Raw genomic sequence first — 23,275 nt, 5'->3', positions numbered from 1 at the left:
GCCGTTGAAGATCGTCGGTGGTTGACGCTCGAGTCGCTTGTAATCTCGAACCGCTCTGCGTTTTTCCTCCCCTTCGTGGTGGTTTCAGAGATATCCCTGCGACTGGACCATTTTCGAGCGCGTCTGACACGCCCAGCTCGGAAATCTTAACCGGAGGATTATTTGCTTTGCTTTTCTTCGAGGTTTGGGTAAACGATGTGTTCAGTGTAACTGTATAGTCGCGGGTGAGGGTGTTTAAGGGGAGGGATACGTGGCTTCCACGCGAGGGTTGTAAATATTTATCAAAATACAGAGTGTTTCGTAACATATGGTCCAACCGAAAGGGTTGCGATTCTAAATGAGAATATTAGAAAGCATTGTGAAATAAAATTTATTTCTTCGAGGCTTCTTTTTCGAGGAAATCGGTTTAGATAATTGGCCTGATACGCTTGTTCCAAAGAATATAGCATAATTTATTCATAAACGTGGGGCAGTTGTTTATAAAATGAATTCGTGTGCAGAAATAAATCGGAATTGTAGAATTAAATAACTTTTTTCGAATGGGACTTTGTGATTGAGATAATCAGTGTAAAGAAGGAACCATTTATTATTTTTAACCAGGTCAACGCTAATCTGAGAAAATTTTCAATATATTTTCGAAAATGAAACTTCCAACGAACAAATTTTATTCCACATTTGCTACTCGTCTTTTTATGTAGGATCGTTTTAATTTTTAAAGGGACAAAGAATTGGGGTTGTCGTTCTCTGATTCATAACAGTGATGATTGTAAAATATAAAGTAAAACTGATGTTAACACTTATTATTCCCACATATGTGTCAAAGTACACATTTTAATGATAGTATTTATCGAATATTATCTGTTTAATTAATGGAAAAGGGAATTTCGAATCGTATTCAATTTGTGAATTTAACGCGAATATTAAATTGGCAAGCGTACGTAGAATGTTATCCATTTGTTACAGATAATACAGAAATGTAATAGGATTCATTGAAAATACAAGGTGATTAATTTTTGGTATTAACAAGTAGAGTTCTATTTGCCTGGAATTAATTGTGAAAAATTAATCAAGGGTTGTAGCTCCGTTCAAGTGAATAACAGTGTATTAAAATTTTCCTCCTGTACACGTACAAGCTTGTAAATAACACAATACTACGGATTTTTCGAAAACAAAGGTAACGTTATAGTTTACAACCAACGATGTTCTTTTACAGGGTCAACATGTTACACATGCATAGCAGAACAAATAACCAGAAAATACGACACCGACGTTTGGACCATCTGAAATGAAGAAGTTCTGACTTTACTCGTCGCTCCTACTAAAATTCCCTTACATAATAATGTTATTTACCGTGAGGAATCCTTCATACGATATTATGATCAACCCTCCACCCACCATGAGCGCAGTCCTTTCCATACTTTTTTGCATAATGAATAACCACAATTTTTGCACACTCACGGACGCCTCGTACCAACATGTATTATTGTATCTAGTAAAGTCATTCAGTTGTAAATGCATGGTTTCTGTTGTATTCATAGCAATTTGGTTAGACTGAATCTCAAAAAATGTACGGACTCATGGAATGAGAAGAAAAGGATTACGCATTAGCTGAGAGGAGCTAAATGTAGAAAGTAAAGACACTGATCTACAGAAAAATGAGTATATGTATATAGAAACTGATGTGCAATTGTTAATGAAACATTAAGCTATTAGCAGAAAGTTAGTGTATAAAATGAAGGAAGAATATACTTAATTTCCTAGAATAAGTGTCTATTGTAATATCGCAAAATCTACTGACGTGTATTATGGTGGAGGCAATTTTTTAATTGTTAATGTAATTTCTTCACTCTGATATGCGACACGGAATCATGAATTGCTCAAGATTATTTTACGTAGAATTTTCTAATATTATAGAACGATAAGAAGCATGGCAGTGACCTCATGTCGAGAGAGATTGAAAAGTCCCTTGTCATTTTCGAACACTAAGACTTCGTATTCCAGACGCAGGCATTTAAAGCCTGGTAGCTTGAATGGAAGATTTATGATGGCCCATGGGAAGAAAAGTGTCACAGGCATCTCCCTAATAATAAATATGCTTCCTTTTTAACCTTCCCCTTTCCAATTACTCCTTCAGGGTTATCTGGACGGCGCGTGGGTGCTGCGTAGTTTAATAGATATACAAGACCAAGTTCTGCGAATTTTGGTACACAAGGAATCATTACAGTGAGTGCAAGTATGTGTTAAGACTTTTCCAACTCCCACATTTGACTTTTTCAAACGTGAATGAGGCACAGTAGAACTTGGATTTCCAAAGTTTAATTCCTTAACATATCATTCAAGTAAATTCGCCTTTTTTAAGTTACAATATTAGATTATAAGATAATGACACTTCACGAAGTGATGTTAAAAGAGAATAAGAATATTCCTTTTATTCTTTCCATCCGCCACTGTTTTAGAATACCAATGGGGCAGACGATATTTAAAACATCTGTCAAACGTGTGATTGTGTACCCTGTATCTGCAAAGTATATTTAACGAAGATTGTGTGTAAAGAAAACTTAAGAAAATAATGGTGCGATGACATAAGTGAACGTACACTGTCGGAAATACTGTAGGGTAAAGAGGTACTCACATATTATGAAACACATCAGAGCTAGAGTTTATTACTTCCTGCCCCATAAAATTGATAAAGAATAGGTAAATGAAGTAAAGGGTGCAGTGCACCACAGAGGCACTCAATTCTTCTATGTCGTTCACCAATAATATCGCCAGACGCAACTGATGCAAATATGAAAAATATGTCGCAAGTTCCTTGTGCATTATTAAATTGTGACATTGTAAAGTTCATAAGGTAATCAAGTATAGGCGGTATTAGTAAACCAACCGTTTAAAATTAATTATCCGAAAAGAATTAACAAGGAACATTACTCACACGAAAGAGGCCCATAGTCAGAGCAACTACTCCTATACCGCAAAAAGTAAAGTAAGGTATCCCGAAAACGGACATCGCTAAATCAGTGAACCTTCGAATATATAAAAATCGTAAATTGTACTGGATGTTTCAGGGGGGAATGTCGATATGGTGTCAGTAGATTCTACAGGTAATTCAATGTGAGTCAAGTTGTATTAATATGCATCCAATTCATGGAAGTTAATCAGATATACCTGCACATTCAGTTTTTTTTACCACTAAGAGATTTTATACACTCTTTTTCATGAATTCGAACTATATCAATGCAAAAAAATATCGAATTTTCTGATGCATTTTGGGTTACTGTATATTTAAGCAGATTTAGAAATCAAAACAGATCAAATTTCGAAAATTATTTGAAGTCGGGGAAATTTCTTCTTTCTCCTGAAAAATTTGAGTTTTGGCTAATACAGTGTTTTCTACAAGGGCTCTTCAAATGTGCATAATTAAAATTAATACAAGTGAATACTAACTTAATTGACCTTTTGTGTATATGCACGATGTCCACTATTCTCTTGTGAATTACTTCCCTTTTATCTTTAAGAGGCTGCTGTTGTGAACAATTCTCATTGAGCATACATAAACGGTAGCTATCGAACAAAAGGTTGTACTTATTTAACCGTGATTAATTGTCAACCCTTTCATTGTAGAGAACACAACTAACTGATATTCGGTGTGGATCGATTTTTCTTATAATTATGAGACAGATGGAAATATGGAAATTTCTTGTAATTATTAGACAAATCGAAATACAGAAAATCTACGTGGTAAAAGAAATTAAAAAGCTCTGTAATATTTTAAAATCTGCAGCTTTATTTTCAACATATAGGAAGATAAACAATTGAAGGCCAGTGCTATTATGGTGTAAGTGAAAACAAGAAGTGTTTCCAAAAATATTTATCATTTTCATATAATGAAGGTAAGTAAAAATTTAAGTAAGGCATTAATGAATTAAAATCTGTATTCTTTGCAATATTTTAGATTTGCATAAATCAAATTGCAAATTGCTATATTTTCGTATCAGAAATTTCCATGTTTCGACTTCGGGGCCTTCCATATAAAATTCATTCATCGCTTAAGTCTGAGATCATTCCAAATACAATATTCTTTCATTGTTCAATGGACATCGGTATAAACACGAAATTACTTGTCTGCAGACGTTGCTTGCACGCAATGATAGGATCGGCTAAAATTTCTGTGCGTTGATAGCAATGAAAGGGTTAAAAGCAGAAAGGTGTGAAATTTTCTGGCTGACCTGGTAACTCTAAATTGTCCACTAATGTGATAAGAGAAAAGCATCATGGTAGATTCAGTGCCCACGACTACAATGGCGCCGAGTATGGATACGATATCGATAGAGGACATGATGAAGTGATAGTATTTTTGCTCGTCAAGGAAAAATTCCACGTGGAATTGATGTATTTCAAGGGGTCGACTCTCGTTCAAGGGTGCAACAATATCGAGTATGTACGGTACGAAATGATTCGAAAGTACGACGACTGCCGTTAAACAAATGGTCACTGTAACAAGATTCATTGTCTTTATATCGTGAAATGTTTCGATATTATTTATAATACAGTAATGTCTCGCTACTAGCTCACTGGTCGGGGCTTGCCGACGATCTTCGAACGGGGTTTGGCACAGTTTCTGTTTACAGAAATTCGTACAAATTACCTCTCATTGTACGACGAGAAAAGGAAGGCTTCGCACGTAAAACTGCCGATCGAAAGAGGAAGGCTTGTGTTTAAAATCAGTGTTTAATGAAAACTGATTTTTTTTATAATTTTTCAACAGAGCAACGAGAAAGTATTACCGAAAAGATTATTCTTGTTTTTTTTATGAAAACCAGTTAAAACACGACATCGTTTGGGCAACTTTTTAAGTGATTAATTTGCAGAACTTACAAGTGAAAGTAAGTATATTTAAAAATATTCTGAATTCACTTCTTATGGGAATCATTTCTTATGAGAAAATCTCACGAATATGATAGGCATTCTCCCGCAGAGATACGAACAAGTATGGAGGTTCGTCAGTGTATCTAGTAACGAGGCACTACTGCATTATAATGTTGTAACAGGTATGTTCATCGCACTTCGATACTAGAATCGTTATGTGAATTCTTATTGGTAACGTAGCGCGTTAGATTTCATTATCTTTAGTGGCACCACTAGGATTTTTACACACTCCCAGCTCTATATTCGAATGAGTGAAATTAATGACTTTGCAATAGTTTGAGTGCACTCCTTACTTGCCAATCCCGTCGACAAGAATTTCGCTATTTCGGCATAATTCTTCATTATTTGGATCTCATGCTCGTTCTCCAGCATACTCCAGTCGCACTGGACATTGTCGAAAAGTACTTTCATCTAAGATCATAAGTAACAGAATATTAAAAGTCTGTCGAATCGAAGATTCCGAAGAGTCGCTTCTTCGCACCGAAATATGCACACCTGTCGTAGCATAATATATTTTCCACTCACTTTGTCCAGCTGCAGGTAGAAACTCAAGTACTTCAAGGCAAAGACTATCGTAACTATAAGATACGGAGTCATCTTCAAAAGAAGCCGCGAATCGCATTCGTGAGTGACACAAGTAGTCATCTAAAACCAACATTTCCTCTTTAAAACGCTTAATTAATCAAAGCAAGAAAGAGAAGTCGCATGACAAACAAAACAGGGCAGAAATAATTGAAATCGAAGGTTAATTAAGAACAAGACATAATGAAATAACAGATGTCCACACGTGTCAAATTTCTTCAGGCATTTCGAATAAATTGGTACAATGGCCTAATTGAAAATTTACTTTAAACAGCTTCAAAAGGGGACGACATAAAGTGTAGCGATGATATGTATCTAATAAAAAAAAAATATGTCAACTGTGCTTGGCCTTTCGCGTAGACACTTGGTGGTTCATTGGATATTCAACAATAAGGATATTGTAGCAATAGCTTCCCATCCAAAAGCCAAATTAAATGTACTGCACGAAATTCAAACGAAGCGAGGCGAAAAAATAATAGCGTGTTGAAACGCACCTTCAACGCGGTTCAACATTTCTAAATCACAAAATGCTCCGATTCTACCCACTGCGGTATATGGTCTTCCTTGAAACAAGTTTGAAGCCCGAAGCAATAAACAAAGTAGCGACTACACCACCTCTATTATTAAGTACGAGGTGAGGTGTACTATTATAAGTGTTACCCCAAAAGCCAAGCATCTGTAAAATATCTTTTGCACCTCTACCTACTTCCAATCATTGCACACTAAAATCGTAACGCGTGGTGTGGCCCTTCGTCAGATAAATATCTCGTTTACCTGAAGAGTGGTGCTGTTTATCAGAAGCACAGCAATTAAAAGCCTCCATGCCTGCATCAGCCACGTCGCTTTTTGATACGGCCATAGACCCACTACTTCCAACAACTTTTGACTGCTCTTGTAATACTGATATCCAGCAAAGTCCATTCTCGCACGAAGGTCGAAGTTCTTTTGCGCGGAGAAATCGCGAGAGACCTGCTACATGCATCACCCCCTTCCGAAATTCTTTATCGTTTATTCCGATGTTTTGCCTTCGAATTGCCAGCGCTACCTTGAGATGGAGGGTGATGGGGACGTGAATGACAGGTGTAGTAATTTAGCCACTATTTTCACCGTCGCCGGTGTTGGAAGGGTTATTCGTGCGATCGATATAATTGCAACTTTGTTTCAACGTCGGGGTGCATAAAATATGAAGTGCAGGCACTAAAGTGGCCTCTATATTTTTATTTCACGCCCTCGGCTCTTGCATATCTTTTTAGGGTAAAGCTTCAACGTAGGCGACGTTTTTCTGTTCCTAGAATCTCAAAGGGTATAATTTTCCTATGTCATTTTCATTTTCTTCCCTTTGCGATGAGCTCGTGCAACGCGGCCCCGATGGCGCTCGTTCATTCTTACTCCAGTTCTTGGGCAGTGCGACCGCGGATCCCTTGGACCGTGAACTTGTGTGCGCTTTTTGTGGCTGGGGGTAGAAGAAAGTCGATACGAGGAAATCACAATACTTTCTCGTTAGAAAATGGGGGGAAAGAAACTCGTTCTCTGACAGTTAAATATGTTCTTGTGTGCTACAGCGAGGGAAAGAAACAGGGCGAGCTTCTGTTTAAATGTTAGTACTGTCAAGTCGGTCGTTATTTCTCATCTGAGTCAGAATGGTAAGAAATTGTACATACGACACTGTGCTTTGAGTGGCAGAATTGTGGATTATTGTTACCGATTTTTTTAGTGCTTTAGTGCTTCTTGCAGATTTTTTTTTATAATTTCATACGTATATATTTCAAGTTTGCAGGTGAATTTGTAACATTATGATCTTTTAGCTTTCGTTATTTTGCGGTAACACGCGAAGCAATTTTATTATTTTGAATAATAAAATATATATTTGTAGACGAATTACAGTAGTTGTGATGAATGTTTATTATAGGTTTCTGGTGTGGAAATAGAAGTGTAGAAATGACTTTACTCACAGGGTCTCCAGCAGCTGTATGACTACAGCAAGTTATTGTTAATGCAAACTTCATGAAGTTTCTATAATATCCACTGGAAGTTACATTCTACTACGTTTACTACTCGGCTTTGCCCGAAATTTAAATTCTGATTTTATAGAAAAAATTTGTTTTTAGTTTTTTTGTGAAAATGGTTACATTCATCTGGATTAGTCAGACACAATGGGCTGAGGCAAATTTCGTGGTCCCAGAGTTTATCGTTCGAAAGTTTTTAGGCGACGGACAAACACATACACGTACAGAAGCTCTTTCTGCTTTATATATTAAGATAGTTTCTAGTAATGTTTATAATTTTTAGCATTAGTAGTACATGCTTCTACTCTCATCATCATGTTTAATTTCCTGTGTCTCTTCGTTTACATTACAGTAATTATTTCACATGCGCTTCAATTTCATTAATATGAAGGTTTTTACACTGACGTTGAGACTCTTTCAATTTAATTGTAAGTTAAGAATGGTAACCAAAAAACGAGTTCTTCTGTCTCCGAAAATTTTCACGACTAGTACAATATGTATGTATATTTTCTTCAATATCGAATTTGACGATTTTTAATATACATAGTGTGGAAAAATTATATTTTACAGTGGCCGAATGTCATCGAACGAACATTCTACATTTTTCATTAAGTTGTCGGTATGGTTCGGTGAGGAAATAAGGGAAGGAAAGACTTTTAGTTATCTAATTGTACTGTACATCAATACTATATTCCTGTATGGCGTTTTATGCACTGTTTTACCTCACGAGATGACGACGAATGGGTGAAGTCTTTATTCGATAGAATAAATTACCATGGAATACGAGAAGCATGTCCTTACGAACTAAAAACGTTGCTTTTAGTACGTTACCAGAGAGAACAAGATGATTCTGAATATTGTCTTGTATTTTACCAGTGAAAACCCCTGATGCGATGGGGTGAATAGATAATAAAAGGTAACACTTAAATCTTTTAAATTGTATCGCATGAAGAACAATAATAGCTTCTGCTCCATCACAGGTACTTTATACCACTCCGTACCGTATCTGTGAATATTGCGGATTACAATTATTTATAATATTACGCTCCATCCCACATGCATATTATAACGAGTAAATATATTATATAAGTACAATATACTTTTGCAGCAGGTGGAACCAATTTTAGATGTAAGTGAAGCGTATTTAACGCGGGATAAGTATGCGTGTACATAATGTTGTGCTATAGCATTTAAATATCTAAGCAAGTAACGAAGAAAGTACTTTGCGCATTTTGCTAAATAAAGCTTTACTTTTTCTTCGATGCAAAAAGTTGCTCTTGGATTCCTCGCCTAATTAAATGAATTTATAGTACTCACGCATCCTTGAAAATATGGGAACTGTGATCTATTACATCCTGTACAAGATGATTACCAATGAACGTGTAGCAGATAATACCAAAAGCAACGAACAGTGATATAAGCAAATCATCCATTTCAGTCATTACTGACAATGCTTTCAAAAACTACGACGAACAAGACTTTATCAATGTACAACGTTTGTTAACGTTATTTACCATTTACTTTGCAGATTTATAAAGGAGTATGTTGAAACAATTTATACTCACGAGAAAGATAGTAAGAATCAAGGAATTCATACCAAGCGCGATTAAAAGAACATACGACGTTGTGAAATTCTTCCTCATTAGATCGATATATCTTTAATAATAAACACTTATTAGTTCGAGATTGGTGTACAATTAAAAATAGACACTTGTCGTTCAGGAGTATATGTAATAAAATAGTTTTGAAAACGAACTGATTTTTCTAAAAGAAGCTTTAATGTTTCTTTGTATCGTTTTTACGAGTTCACTTCTTACTAACTTTATAACTCTTCTGTGCAAATTCACTATCGAAAGCACTTTTCTGTGAACTATGAAACTCCTTTCTGCAACAGAAACTCCTGGTACATTCGAAACAAACGTGTGCCCTAGACGGTAGCTGTAAGATAATGCGCAATAAGTCAAAAGCAAGGGAAAATTATATTTATAATGTGTCAGTGCGTTGATCGAGAGTAATACTATTGTACTTTTCATATGCTGCTTAATCAAACGATCACTTCATACATTTTTCATAAATTAAATCATAATAAGTACCGCAAATCAAGCGTAGCGAAATGTTGAATAAGTGTATTACTTATTCAGAGTGGTAATTTTGTATCCAGAGTAGAATGTATTTGGTGAGGAACTCGAAACTTTTGGAATAAACACAATCGACGTTGCGGTGACATCAATGCGTGACAGAAGGTGTTTCTTACAAGGGAACATTCACAACCCGGAAAATTCTGATTTTAATGAAACTTCTTGTGAATGTAGAGCATATTGCAGTATGTAAGGAGCAATTTTTCACTTTAGAGGGTGAAATCAGCCCTAAAATTGATCGTGGTCCTATTTTTAAATATAACTTCCTAACAGTGCGAGACAGAATAAAACTTGAAATATAAAAATAGTTCGATTTTTATTGTTCTATCACTTCACCAGAGGAAAGTTATATTTCAAAAAGAAAAACGAATCCTAGTAAAATCACCGTTCAGAGTGACTTTCCGCAGAAAAAAATTACTCCAACGTGCTACATTCACGAGAAGTTTCATTAGAATGAGAATTTTCGGGTTGGGAACGTTTCCTCGTTAGCAGATGGCCAGACTTTAGTTTACAGAACAATTGACTTGTTAAATCGTGAATTTCAACTGAAAATTGTACGTACACAGTTTTACTTCCTTTCGCAGTGTTATCTAAATAGATTTTCTTTGCATGGCATCATCGGGGAAAAAGAGGTGCATATTATACGGAGTGTTCAGCAACAGATGGTCGAAAATTAGGTGGATGATTCTAGTTGACAAAATAAGACGAAAATCAAGAGTAATGAAATTGTTGTGGAGGCTTCTTTTTTTAGTTATGTGGGTTTGAAAATTCGGTTCACAAACAATTCGGCGATCAGCGATTCGCGATGCATAGAGCTAAAAAACAAAGACGTGATTCAGGTGCTTCTGACCCGAATTTTTAAACATTAATAACTAGGAAACGAGGCTTCCGTTGCAATTTTGTTATTCTTGATTTTCGACTCGTTTTGTTACGTATAATTACCCATTTCATTTTCTACTATCTGTTGTCGCGCACTCGGTGTATCACTGATTATTTTTACACTTATTACGGTTTTCATGTTAGCTGACAGCCGTGCATCGTGCATTAATTCAGCTCACCTGATAATCTTATACAGTCCGCAAATATGTTGCATGATTGCCATGGTCAGTGTTTCAGTAGCGAGTAACACCGTCGAACCGAAAATGGCAACGGTGGTCGCATGCATGGCTATAGGGTAAAAGTATTTCTGCTGGTCGACGAAATATTCCAATTTGACTATCAGCTTCCGGGGACGAGAATAATTTAGCGGGATTAGAATGTCGAGGATCTGGTTTGAGAATTCACTAAATGTGACGATCAGCAGCAATGTGTAGATTATAACTGCAATCATATCGTTCGTAAAAATATCTGTTGCGTTCAAATGTGGCGCAATATAGGGCGAGCAAATAATACAAATACGAAAGTATTATGTGAAAATAATATAAATACTTCTGTTAATTTAACGTACGCATTCGTGAATTAAAAAATTATTAATACCTCCGATCAGAACGGGTATAAGTCAAAGTTTAGCTCAAGATTAACCCTTCGTTGACACTCTGGGTGTGAGCCACTCATAAGCTGATTTTGACGCTCTGTACTTTTTATATGTAAAATAAATACCTTTTTTTCCAAAGCTAACTTGCAAACTATTTTTTCTCTCAAAATATTATATCTGAACAATAACTCTGTAGATTTTTAGCTTCTAATATTGGAATTTGTAAAAGTTAAAATGTTCTGAAGATTTTCTTCGTGTTTTCTCGACACATGGTAATCTAGATTCTTTTTTACAAAAAATGTTATGAAACTTCAATCAAAAAACTATTGGAATACATTCTACAGACTTTAAAATTGTTCTGGGTGTGAGCAACCCAGGTATGTCAAAGTTGATCGAAAAAAGAGGTGTGTCAACGAAGGGTTAAACGGTTTCTTTTTGTGAATCGAAGTTAAAAATAAAAGTTTATTTCAACATAAATGTTATCAACTTTCACGCCCAGAATTTAACAGCTGATTTTACATAACATTTTAAATATTCTAGTCAATTCATCGGTGTCTTCCTGTGAACCTAATAATTCTGACTTATACTCGCTTGCCCGCCTATCGCAGAAATGTCAATGTAATTACAAGTTTTTTAACAGTCAAATGTGTCTTATAATTAAATAATTATGAAGAAGGACATACGAGTTAATTAGGTGAGTTCGAACGTCAATCATGTTGCATATAGTATTTGGTGGACAAGGAAAACTGGAACTTAAGATGCATGCTTTTCTTATAAAATAAAGTATACCGCTCTTAAGACAGACACGTGCTTCAAACGCATGCTTGTCACAGGTAACCACCTGTTGAGCACGTTCGATCGAGTACGTGTCATCGCACAGACCCACTTTACTCATACGTGTATGTAATTGCTGCAAATCTACTGAACTAAATTCACCATGCATGTTTTAAACCCAGAGATGGGCAAAATTTTTATTTAAATAAAATTTCGTATAACGAATAAAAGTGAAAAAAAATGATTCGTCATTCGTTTGTTAACGCGAGGTGACTTTATTCAACACATAACGAATAATTTTTTAACTTTTATTCCTTATTTGAAATTCTATGTAAATAAAAACTTTGACCATCTCTTAAGGTGCGTTTAGACCAAAGGAACAAATGCTGGTCTGCCCCCACTTCGACAAACTTCAAGTTTAAAGGAGGATTCGTTTATGTTCGGTAAAAAATTCGCCGAACATAAACGAATGCTCGTTTCATTTTATAAACAAATGCTGAATGTATGAAGAACGTTCAACAAATGTTCGGCTCATCTAATCTACACGAACATTCGCTCGTATACGACGTGAACATTGTTGGATTGTCATTTACACTGAATGAGCAGGAATTTTGTCGGAGTGGGGGGCAAACGAGCATTCAAGTTCCTTTGGTCTAAACGCACTTTTAGACTAAATGTATAAATGCTTGTAGGTATAATCTACAAGTGTCTATAGATTTCGAACGTCTCCCTTATTAGGTACAATCGATACTATTTATAGTCATGCACCTTAGGGTGACAGTAGAACCCCATAAAAAACAATCAATAATATCCTTTACTAGGTGCAATCGATACTATTTATAGTCATGCACCTTAGGGCGACAGTAGAACCCCATAAAAAACAATCAATAATATCCTTTACTAGGTGCAATCGATACTAGCTAGAGTCGTGTACCTTAGGGTGACAATAGAGCCCTATAAAAAACAATCAATAATACCCCTTAGTAGGTTGCAATCGATACAATCTAGAGTCGTGTACATTAGGAGGACAGTAAAGTCCTATAAAGAACAATCGATAATTTCCCTTTGTAGGTGCAATCGATACTATCTATAGTCGTGTGCCATAGAAGGGTACTAAAGCCCCATAAAATATATTCAATAATCTCCCTCAGTAGGTGCAATCAATACTATCTATAGTCGCGTGTCTTAGAATGACAGTAAAGCGTCATAAGAGAGCACATGCCCTGTATATTAGTTCAAAATGAAGGATTTTCATCGTACCACTGTTTAAACTTCCTTCTTGGATCACACTAAAAATTAGCTTACATGAATAGATCGTGGTCATCATCCTTGTAACCCTGGAGTATTCGTGAATTATTCGAAGCTCCTCTTCGTTCGTCAACGTGCTCCAGTCGTACACAATTCGGTCTAGAAGGTGTCTCACCTGTTCTCGTGAAACAGCAATGTATTTTCTTTAAGGATGTATTCATATTGCAGACTGGCTCCTACTAACAATAATCGTCACACAACTCACGCCGTTGGACTGGATGAGGAACGTTGTGTACTTCAGGATGAAACCGAATGAAACCGTCATGTACGAGAGATTTCGTAACAAAAATTGCAGGTTTATTTCCATCGTAAAGAGTGTCAATAACTGTAATCCGAAACGAAGCCGACGAATTACTCGCAGAGCTCTATAACTTCTTGCGTACAAAAAAGAAAAGAATTTAGACAACACGCGAGAAGAATTGCAATGCTGATGCATTTGTAGCTATTAAACTCAATAATTTTCCCCACGATTACGAATAATACTGTGCTCCGGTTTCAAGCGAAATATAATAACATTATTAAGAGTATCGTTACTGCGGACAAAGATTTTATTTCGATAAAAAAAGACGAAGGTACATGGGTGAATTGATTAGAACGATTCTAGGAATCGGAAGAAGACAATACCTGGACGGTTATGCCGGAAGATAATACTACGAAAGTGAAGAAGCACTGAACTTTCGAAAGCTTCGTGGTTTCATACGGCCAGAGGCCCACCACTGACAGTAAAATCCGATTGAGATCATAGTATCGACTACCAGCAAAGTCCATTCCTTTCAGAGAGCTTAACTCGTCAACGCGCAGAAGTAAACTGAAGAAGTCGTTGTTCCTTCTACCTTGTACCTGATCAAGTATTCACTCGATTTCTTTTGCCTTGACGATCCAAAAATAATGACGCGAAGTTTTCTCGGCGAGTGATGGACAGCAGCTACAACTTAAAAAATCGCTCGTGAGAAAGCGAAATATTTGAATAGTAGTAATAACAGGTTGCAACCCCTTATGGGGTTAAAGACAGTCTATACAGTGTATATACATTCGTAATATTGTCGTATATAATATTTTTGCCCCTCACATTTCTTGCGTTTCCCGCAATAGCTCTGGATTATTAAGTGACAGAGTTGCTGGCCAGGTGTTTGCACACTTTGAAAATAAGGTGTGCGAGGGGTAGTTGCCACGATTGCTACACTTCTGAATTTATTCAGTTTACATGTTTCACGTCGGAGGGAAGGTTTCAGAATTCTGTTCCTCTGATATCGACATCTCATTGCAACGTCTTCTGTTACTGATGATATTTGAGAAAGAGTGACTGTGATTGTTAGAGCTTGGTAGGCCTGTAGTATTTCGTACTATATAGGTCCTTAAAAGTAAGTAAAACTTATCATGCTATGGTTATTAGTTGTGTAATTTGTGTGTAGTTTGTAGGAAAATTATATCAATGAAACTCGTCATGTATAAGCGAAAGAAAGTGGCAACGTAGCAATGCAGATATTACGAGTCATGATAATAAATTAGATCAACAGTCTCGCGATATTTTTTAAAAGAATACTAGTTATCAAATATGTGGATATACGGTTGTGCCCTGTCAAGGGTGGATTGTGGCGTAGTGTTAGTGACTAGCGCTAGAAAGGATCGCCGGGCGCCTAGCTCTAGTACATACATTCGCAAGATTGCCTCACCATGAGGATTTTCGCTGCTGGAGGCGCGAGTTGCCTGGCTCGGTCTCTTCAATAGCGAAGAGCAATTCGTGGCAGGTTGTGCGAGTAAATGCTTGGACAAGCCTGCTCTAGAATCTGGGATCGTCCAAGCATTTACTCGCACGAGTAGCCGCGAATTGCTCTTCGCTCATCACGAGAGTGAGCCAGGCAACTCGCGTCCTCAAGAGCAAAAATCGCATGGTGGGGAAATATTGTGAAGTATAGTTGTAGAGACCCTTCTAGCTCTAGTCACTCACATTACGCCACTATCCCCACTCTTTTATGGCTGCCGCTCTTGCCTTCGCTCGCAACCACCCGCGCCTGCTCTTCGAAGAGCAGAACTTGGACAGGCCTGCTCTAGAGTAGTCTAGACGTAGGATTCTACGTGTCCTTTCCCCCTCTTTCATCGCGATAACTTAATATTTCTCAGTGTAATTCGTTAAAAACACTGAGGGACATTATGCTGTACATGATGAAGTTCTAATGATTTACTATGAAAAAATAAGGTGGCAAGAGAGAATCATCACGATTTTGTATTTTACTCGTTTGTCAGTCCCGCATTGCTATTATGTGCATACGTATACCACCCGCAGTTCATTTTCTCTTAGTTTCTTGTACAATTTGCCACATTTAATCTTTATCTTTTCTCTATTGAGTGGACAACCCTCGAAGAGTGAACATCACAAATTCTCTGCGCTAGTTCAGTGTGAAGTAAGGAACACTGTTCCTAAACTAAGAATTTCGTTTCTGTATTGTAAATATAACGCTGTTACATACTATAATGTTTCTTAACAATGCATAACGTCATTAAAGTGTGAGTCATACGAAATAAGAGCCAATTCTTTTTGGCAACTGTGAAATACGCCTGGAAGAAATTACCAGCAAGTAATAATGGTTTCCTACTTTTCTTATAATAATTTCTGCTAAACATTTGTCATAGTAGAAAGAAGTATACGAATTTTAAAAATGTTTATATACATATACAATATACATATTTACATATATACATATATACTAAGCATACATACTTTTCGGTAAACACATATAGCAGATTTTATCGAAAAAAATCAACTTTATGATTGAAATAATTCATCATGGAAGTAGATACACAGGTTTGTAGCATGATTTTCGTAAGCTAGTTGTGAAGGTACCGTGCATATTGGTTTAAAATCATGGAATAGTACTTTTACAGATGTAAATGTCATTTACTATGAGTATTATGTTAAATAATAGTCATCGTTCTCAGTGTAATTTTAGATGAACCACAGTCTTACTCACACGAAAGAGGACATTACGGTAAATATATTTCCACTTGGTAGTACAAACCAGTAATTGGATTGAACAAAATAAGCTATTGTTAAGCACTGTTTATTGGGTAACAATCCTAGGGACTGTTAATTTAACAATGTAGAATAATGGAAGTAACACATCTACATCAATTAGGTATTTCGTAATAATCTTTAAACTACTGTAGCCAAAACAACTGGTGTGCTTACTGCGTGGAGGACATTACCGTAAAATAAGATACTGATGTTCTCAAGAGCTGAAAAAGTATTTAAGTTTGCATCAGAAAGGAACTGCACGGAAGAATTAAATTAAAGTTGAACGTGATTAAGATGCTTCAAAGAAATATGTACCATCGAGAAACCTTCAAACGATGCGTTAAATACTAACAGCATGTTGAACTCGGGTGATTTAATGCTTCTCAACATAACGAGCATTAGTAATTTCTGAGTGGAAACTGGCATTTTATACCATTCCGTGTCGTATCTACGATTTTAATAAAAATATGGTTCATACACATTTTGCGTTCATTCCTTTGCGTGTACGAATGATTATAAAAAAAACTACGTTCATCCTGTTTTTACGGACAGGAAATTACGTTTACTTACACATCTGTGAAAATGTCGCCGCCGGAATCAATCATTTTCTGCGACACGAAATTTCCATAAAACATATAACCCATTTCAGAAATAACAAACATCATCGAAATCAGCGTATCTTCGATGTTATCTCCTTCAAGCGTTGACTGGGACAGCTGAAAAAGTGTACAGCTGGGATTCTCTGATATCGCGCATCCATATTCCCGTAAATGTGAATTACTTACGCTGAACAAATTAGTACTCAGAGACGTAACACCTAGGATAAGAAGAATAGAATACACTAATGTAACGGCCGACTTCACATCTTTGAGAAACCTTTAAAAATAAACAGCATCATTTGCACGAAATAAAGAACGTGAATGAGTATGTGTAACGCATCTTCAGGGCTGATTTTAAACATTTAAACGTAGGAAAACACGTTAAATAAATCTTGATCTAGAAACACGCCTACTTTCAACGAAAATTCCAGCTTATGAAATTCTGCAGAATTTTTCTCTACGGGTTTTCTGCTTAGAATCAACACTGAGCCGGTAGCGGTAATTTTTAATAACGCTCAACGTAGACTACTTCTATGGAATATACTGACGTGTGTGATCTCTCGTGCATCATTATAGACCTTGTCAGACTTTTTCCGCTGTTTCTATTAACAGTTTTCTCCGTAATATATAAGTCATTGATAGAATCAACAATTGCTACATTGATGCGGTAGCTGCAAATACCAATAATGTAATCGTTGCTTTTTACATGTAACAAAATTGTATGAAAGCACAATGATGGAGCAGTGAAAACTTGAGAAAGAAAGAAAGGGCTTTAAAATGTTAGGTCGATATCGATATTTATGGTAATTGTACTTTTAGAATGTAGCAATTATATCAATCTCAGTAATGGAAGTGTAGAGTATATGGTGTAGGTATACTGGTTCTAGGGGACTGTAAAGAAATCGAATCTTTTCCTCTATATTTTGTTAGTATAGAGCAGTGAGGGCCAGTTAGGTCATTAAGGGGGGATTGCGCGATGTTGGCCCGAAAAATAGGTAATTTTTTGTGAATTTTTGGTACAAAAACGGTTCGACAAATTAATTTGAGGTTTGGCAGGTTGTTTTATTGAATCTTGAACTATTGTTCTGAATTTTTGTGTGACAGTGAAAAAAAGACGTGGCAGATACAGAGTATTTTTTGTCAACGCCAGGGCCACCCGAGTATTTTTCAACGCTCCCTCTGTATCTGCCAAGTTTTTTTTTCGCTGTCACACAAAAATTCAGAACAATAATTCAAGATACAATAAAAATTCCTACCAAACTTGAAATTAATTTGTCGATCCGTTTTTGTACCAAAAATTCACAAAAAATTACCTATTTTTCAGCCCAACAAGGCGCAATCCTCCTTAAGGAGTCCGACTACCATGGTGTTTTCCAGTGCAGCGCGGAAGGGGATGTACAACGGCTATGGAAAACTGTAGGAGTATAAGTACTTAGTACTGTGCAGTGCAGGCTCGTACCCATAGGCTGAAATAACTGGCCCTCTTGGGAGGCCCAGTGACAGCGAACATTGGGGCCCCCAAGAATCCAGTAATTCAAGCCTATCCTGCGGGTATGAGCATGCACCGCACACTACTATAGTTTCCCCTGTCCGTTGCACACCCACATTATCGTTGACTCTCGAGCTCCCCTTCTGCGCGGCTCTGGGAAATATCATGGTGGTCGGGCTCCATAATGGCCCAACTGGCCCCCGCTGTAAAGTTAACAAAATTACCAGACCATGAACGAAATAGCATTAAAATACTGTGGTCAATATTCCACTTAACAGATGTTGGACGGGTGTGTCATGAACCCCCAACTTATTCCCTGTCGGCCTTTTGAAAAACCAAAGAACCAATATGGTATCTGTACATTGGCGAACCGATTATCTTTTACCTGACAAGCCTATACAAGCAAGCAGAGTGCATCATCCACATAAAAGTCAACGACTCAGTGGCTACATATACAGTGCCGCCTATTAAAATCGCCAAACCCTGATACACTGCGATTCGAAAGTAGTACTTCTGCTCGTCTATGAAGTACTCCGTTACTATCGGCGATTTATAAAGACGTGTTTCGTTCAACGGTAACACAATGTCCATAAGAGTGGACGAGAAGTGAAGTGCCATCGCGCCAAACGTCGACAAGTAAATGAATACTGCAACAGGCGTTTTGCGCAACCTCGTCAACATGTAAATCTTCAGTGTTTCGTCACGTGTGTAGCCCTCACCTGCAAAAAACATTGAGTAACGTTTTCCCATGTAAGCATGTTGTTTAATGATCTTTAGTTCCTCGTCATCGGCTGTCTTCCAATCCCTGTTTATGCCTTCCAAAAGTTCCCTAATCTGAATGTTTTATCAGTATTACGTTGTATCGGGCGAACGGTAGATCTAATTGTAAATATCAACTCACTACTTCAGTTTGACGTAAAAATAAAAAGTACTTTGCGAGAACGCCGGACGTCATAAATATGAACGACACATTCTTCAAAATATCCTGTTTCGTGGCCTTCCCGCTGGCGAACGGTGTCAACTGGAAAATGATGTCATTTAGCCGGGTTTGATGTTATTATACTATATTCGATGACCTCGAAGGATTCAGAAAAGAAGTGGGTAAACCGATTTTATTTTAATCAACGTATCCTGTACTTCCAAGTTATATCTACGTAAATTTTTCGTATCGTTCTACTCATGCTTTCAATGAACAAACCTGCAAATTTGTAGGTTCCTTAATAATATTACAGTACCATTTCGAATGATGTAGAATATTAATTTTACAGGGATTCGCACTAAATACACACTGAAATTAAATGAGCTACCGTAGTATTTGACAGTACTGCTTAGTAGATGCGGTTTAATAGAACTATACTAGAATACTGTTAAAAAATATTGAACTTTATAACTTGGAATATTGAAATTAGATCAAGCTTCAAGTAGAAAATCGACTAAACAATATTTACGCTAAGAAGCAGTAGATGGTATCATGAATAGATTCCATACGCAACTCATATAATTGTACCTGGACGACCACAAGGAGCATTATAATAATGATGTTCATCACATTCTGAAATAGCCGAAGTTTTTCACTCTTGTATGGCCAAAGTCCAATCACTGACAAAAGCGATATAGTAAAACTGTAGTGGTCTAACATTTCACGATGCATGCTATCGTAACATAAAAACACAACTGACTGCGGTACCCCTACGCCCGGCAACTTTCCCTCTCCCCTTTCCTTATTTCCTCATCTTCGATGTACATACAACTTGTCCCTTAATAATGGAACGCGGACCATAGGACGTAGAACGAATGACAGGACGTATACTTTAATAATTATGGGAATAAACCAAGACGAAGGTGTAACGTAACCGATTGGCCGGCAAGCCTACCATAGCGATTTCGCAATTATTGGAATAGCAGCAATTGTGGAAATTATAGGTTGTTTGAAAAAAAGAAATTTTGCCGCATTATTTTCCACCAATTTTTCGACTGAAATATTTACTTACAAGAGTTTATTCTCAGCCTGCCGTGGAATGCATTGTTAGTCGCACGGTTGATTACGGTGGGAACTACTGTATGGTGCATCGTTCTATTCGCCTGCGAGGGAGCACGTAACATAGTTGACTGTACTGAGGCGTGCACATTGTTCACAAGTGACGGACTTTCGTTAGTGAAAAATGTGAGTGACCAAGCGCTTTACAATTGATAAAAAAACCGCTACTATACTGATAAAAAATTGACTTGTTTAGTTTCATTATATCATTGTTTAGTTTCATTAAGAATTTTAAAAAATATACGGAAGTTAAAACGCAAATAAAAATATAGGCTGTTGGGAATGTTTATCGTCTGAATTGTCTTGACAAATATATACCTGTTATTACTTAGGAAATTAAATTAACAGAATCATAGTTGATTTCTGTATATGATTTCGTACCGCCGTATATAATAAAATAACAACTTCTATTAACTATTTAATAATCTAAAATACATCAGTTTGTAACTGTTGAGTCTTTCAACGAGATCGATGAAACTACCGTGAAGAAGGACATTGTTACTTTCACGATCTAGAACATAAATATGGACTTACTAGTTTTTTTTCCTATTGGATGCGCGTAAATGTTTAGTGCTAGGAGGCTATATACCAACAAATATCCTTCTAAAGATAATGCAAACACGTTGAACATTTGGAAAGAAAGAGGTATCGAGCATCTTAGCATCATGAACAACATTAGTTTTTGTACGGGTAACGGTGCTTCGTACCATTCTGTGTTGTACCTATAAAGTTGATTCAATACTATCAAATTAATAAAAAAAATTAAATTATGTATATACGTATGTATTATTCCAGAGATTAAATCGTCAATAGTTTTCACTTTAATACAAAATGATATACAGGGTGTCCCACTAAGGAGTGGACAGCGCGATATCTCTTAAAGTATTGTCGATAAAAATATAAAAAAAATAGGGAATTGCATGGTTCGAGGGGGCCCATTTATTAGCGCGAACGAATTTTGTTTTCGATTATTATTTTAAAAGATACGATGGTCAAGTTCGGTTTTTCAAATGGAACTATTTTTTTTGAAGACCTGAGTTGATAGTGCGTTCCAAGACAAATTCAATAAGCTTTAATGTATACACTTTATTTCCACTGGTTTTTAAGATATTGCGCTTGCAAATTTACTGATTTTCACTGCAAGAAACCCCTCTGGAATGGCAAAAACCGGGGGCGGTCTTACTGACGCCACGGGTGGCACTGCCTGTTGAAATGGATACTTACCTGCCAAAGGTCTACGCCAGAAATGGCAGGCCCAAAGGTTGGACAATTCTTTTCCGTCAGAAATGCTACTTAGGTAGGTACATCTGCGGTATCGAGAAGCGCATCGTTACTTTTATTTCGCACTTGCTTCTACGCTCGGATGGCCGGTTCTTTTGGGAGGGATGCAAGTTGGATTGGTTAGGTTAGGAGGAGTGAAAGTTGCTAGACTAAATTTCAACCATAGGGAGCAGATTGTGTCAAAAGAAAAGTATTGTCCAGCCTTTGGGCCTGCCATTTCTGGCGTAGACCTTTGGCAGGTAAGTATCCATTTCAAAAGGCAGTGCCACCCGTGGCGCCAGTAAGACCGCCCCCGGTTTTTGCCATTCCAGAGGGGTTTCTTGCAGTGAAAATCAGTAAATTTGCAAGCGCAATATCTTAAAAACCAGTGGAAATAAAGTGTATACATTAAAGCTTATTGAATTTGTCTTGGAACGCACTATCAACTCAGGTCTTCAAAAAAAAAATAGTTCCATTTGAAAAACCGAACTTGACCATCGTATCTTTTAAAATAATAATCGAAAACAAAATTCGTTCGCGCTAATAAATGGGCCCCCTCGAACCATGCAATTCCCTATTTTTTTTATATTTTTATCGACAATACTTTAAGAGATATCGCGCTGTCCACTCCTTAGTGGGACACCCTGTAGATGACGTGTACGTACAGTTGTACCAGAACACTTTTATGTGAATCTATGACTTGATCGAGTATATAACAGAAGTAAAACATGTAGCAGAAAGTTGCAATGGTACACATTCCAAACAGATATAGATCATCAATTTTATCATGGAAGAGTGCTTGAGATAGCTGAAAATATGAATAACCTCGTATCAAGTATAACTGTTGGTCCTTATTTTTTGTTACGGTTGTTCTCTACATTAAGCGTTAAACTTACAAGATATAAATTAGTAGTTTGTGACATCACTTCCAGAACAATAATACCAAAATATTTATACAGAAAATCGGATTTTAAACGATTCATGAATCTTTAACAATAATTCAGATTTTTAATGTTAAAAACATAATAAAACAATAATTTGTCATAACTGACAAATAAAGAGAATATTCAAGAGGGAAGATAATAATTCACGTTTGGAAATAGAAGTTGTCATCACGCAGTGTAATTATATGAACACATACTTCGTTGCTTTTATTTGCATGTTTACTGCATTCGCCAGAAACTTGGTCATCTCCATAGTCCTTTCAGTAATACAAATCTGCTGAGAGTTGCAGACAAATGCTTGTCTTATGCGATAACTACGCAGTATAAATGGATTGTGATAATCTTTAAGCAGCACTTATTTTATAGTACTATATACAGGGTGTCCCAGAATTGAGGGACAATCTGGAACACGCGATATCCTGATTGAAAAAGACATCGAAAAGTCCTTTACCGTTTCGGGATCCGAGGCTTCGTTCTCGAGATATTAACAGTTGAATATTAGCGGTCGAACTTCCAGGCCGAGCAGTTTAAAGCCGAAGCAGCTGAGCGCGGCGGAGTGACCCCTCGCACGCACGCACAGGAGGCACGCGTAGGTAGAGACCCACACACACAGAAGAGTCGATCCATTTTCACGGATTGAATCAGCACGGTCGGGTCTACTGGATGCCTGCGTGGGGTTGCTCCGCCGCGCTCAGCTGTTTCTGCTTTAAACTGCGCGGCCCGG

General features: G+C 36.9%; 4 protein-coding genes across 4 annotated transcripts in view; all 4 read right to left on the bottom strand.

The window, feature by feature from the left end:
• LOC143371406 (mannosyl-oligosaccharide alpha-1,2-mannosidase IA-like) overlaps positions 1-23,275 on the bottom strand; it is a 109,150-nt gene that overhangs the window by 35,557 nt on the left and 50,318 nt on the right. The window lies entirely within an intron of this gene.
• LOC143371413 (uncharacterized) lies at positions 1,354-6,705 on the bottom strand. The gene is made up of 4 exons (XM_076816566.1): positions 6,283-6,705; positions 5,452-5,571; positions 5,220-5,337; positions 1,354-1,489 (listed from the first exon to the last, which is right to left on the bottom strand). The coding sequence occupies exons 1-4, from the start codon at positions 6,427-6,429 to the stop codon at positions 1,455-1,457; spliced, it is 420 nt and encodes a 139-aa protein (XP_076672681.1). The 5' UTR covers positions 6,430-6,705; the 3' UTR covers positions 1,354-1,454.
• On the bottom strand, positions 8,184-9,080 carry LOC143371414 (uncharacterized). Its single transcript, XM_076816567.1, has 2 exons — positions 8,832-9,080; positions 8,184-8,520 (listed from the first exon to the last, which is right to left on the bottom strand). Exons 1-2 carry the CDS (start codon positions 8,954-8,956, stop codon positions 8,334-8,336), a joined length of 312 nt encoding a protein of 103 aa, XP_076672682.1. The 5' UTR covers positions 8,957-9,080; the 3' UTR covers positions 8,184-8,333.
• Positions 9,032-19,545, bottom strand: LOC143371192 (uncharacterized). The gene is made up of 12 exons (XM_076816143.1): positions 19,211-19,545; positions 18,695-19,143; positions 17,369-17,491; positions 17,007-17,097; positions 16,792-16,937; positions 16,537-16,669; positions 16,413-16,442; positions 13,833-14,048; positions 13,206-13,323; positions 10,711-11,050; positions 9,336-9,452; positions 9,032-9,170 (listed from the first exon to the last, which is right to left on the bottom strand). Exons 1-12 carry the CDS (start codon positions 19,262-19,264, stop codon positions 9,032-9,034), a joined length of 1,956 nt encoding a protein of 651 aa, XP_076672258.1. The 5' UTR covers positions 19,265-19,545.

This window comes from Andrena cerasifolii, chromosome 7 (genome assembly GCF_050908995.1).
Source record: "Andrena cerasifolii isolate SP2316 chromosome 7, iyAndCera1_principal, whole genome shotgun sequence".
NCBI lineage: Eukaryota > Metazoa > Arthropoda > Insecta > Hymenoptera > Andrenidae > Andrena > Andrena cerasifolii.
The sequence above is the reverse complement of the archived record's forward strand: the minus strand, read 5'-3'. Positions and strand labels throughout refer to the sequence as shown.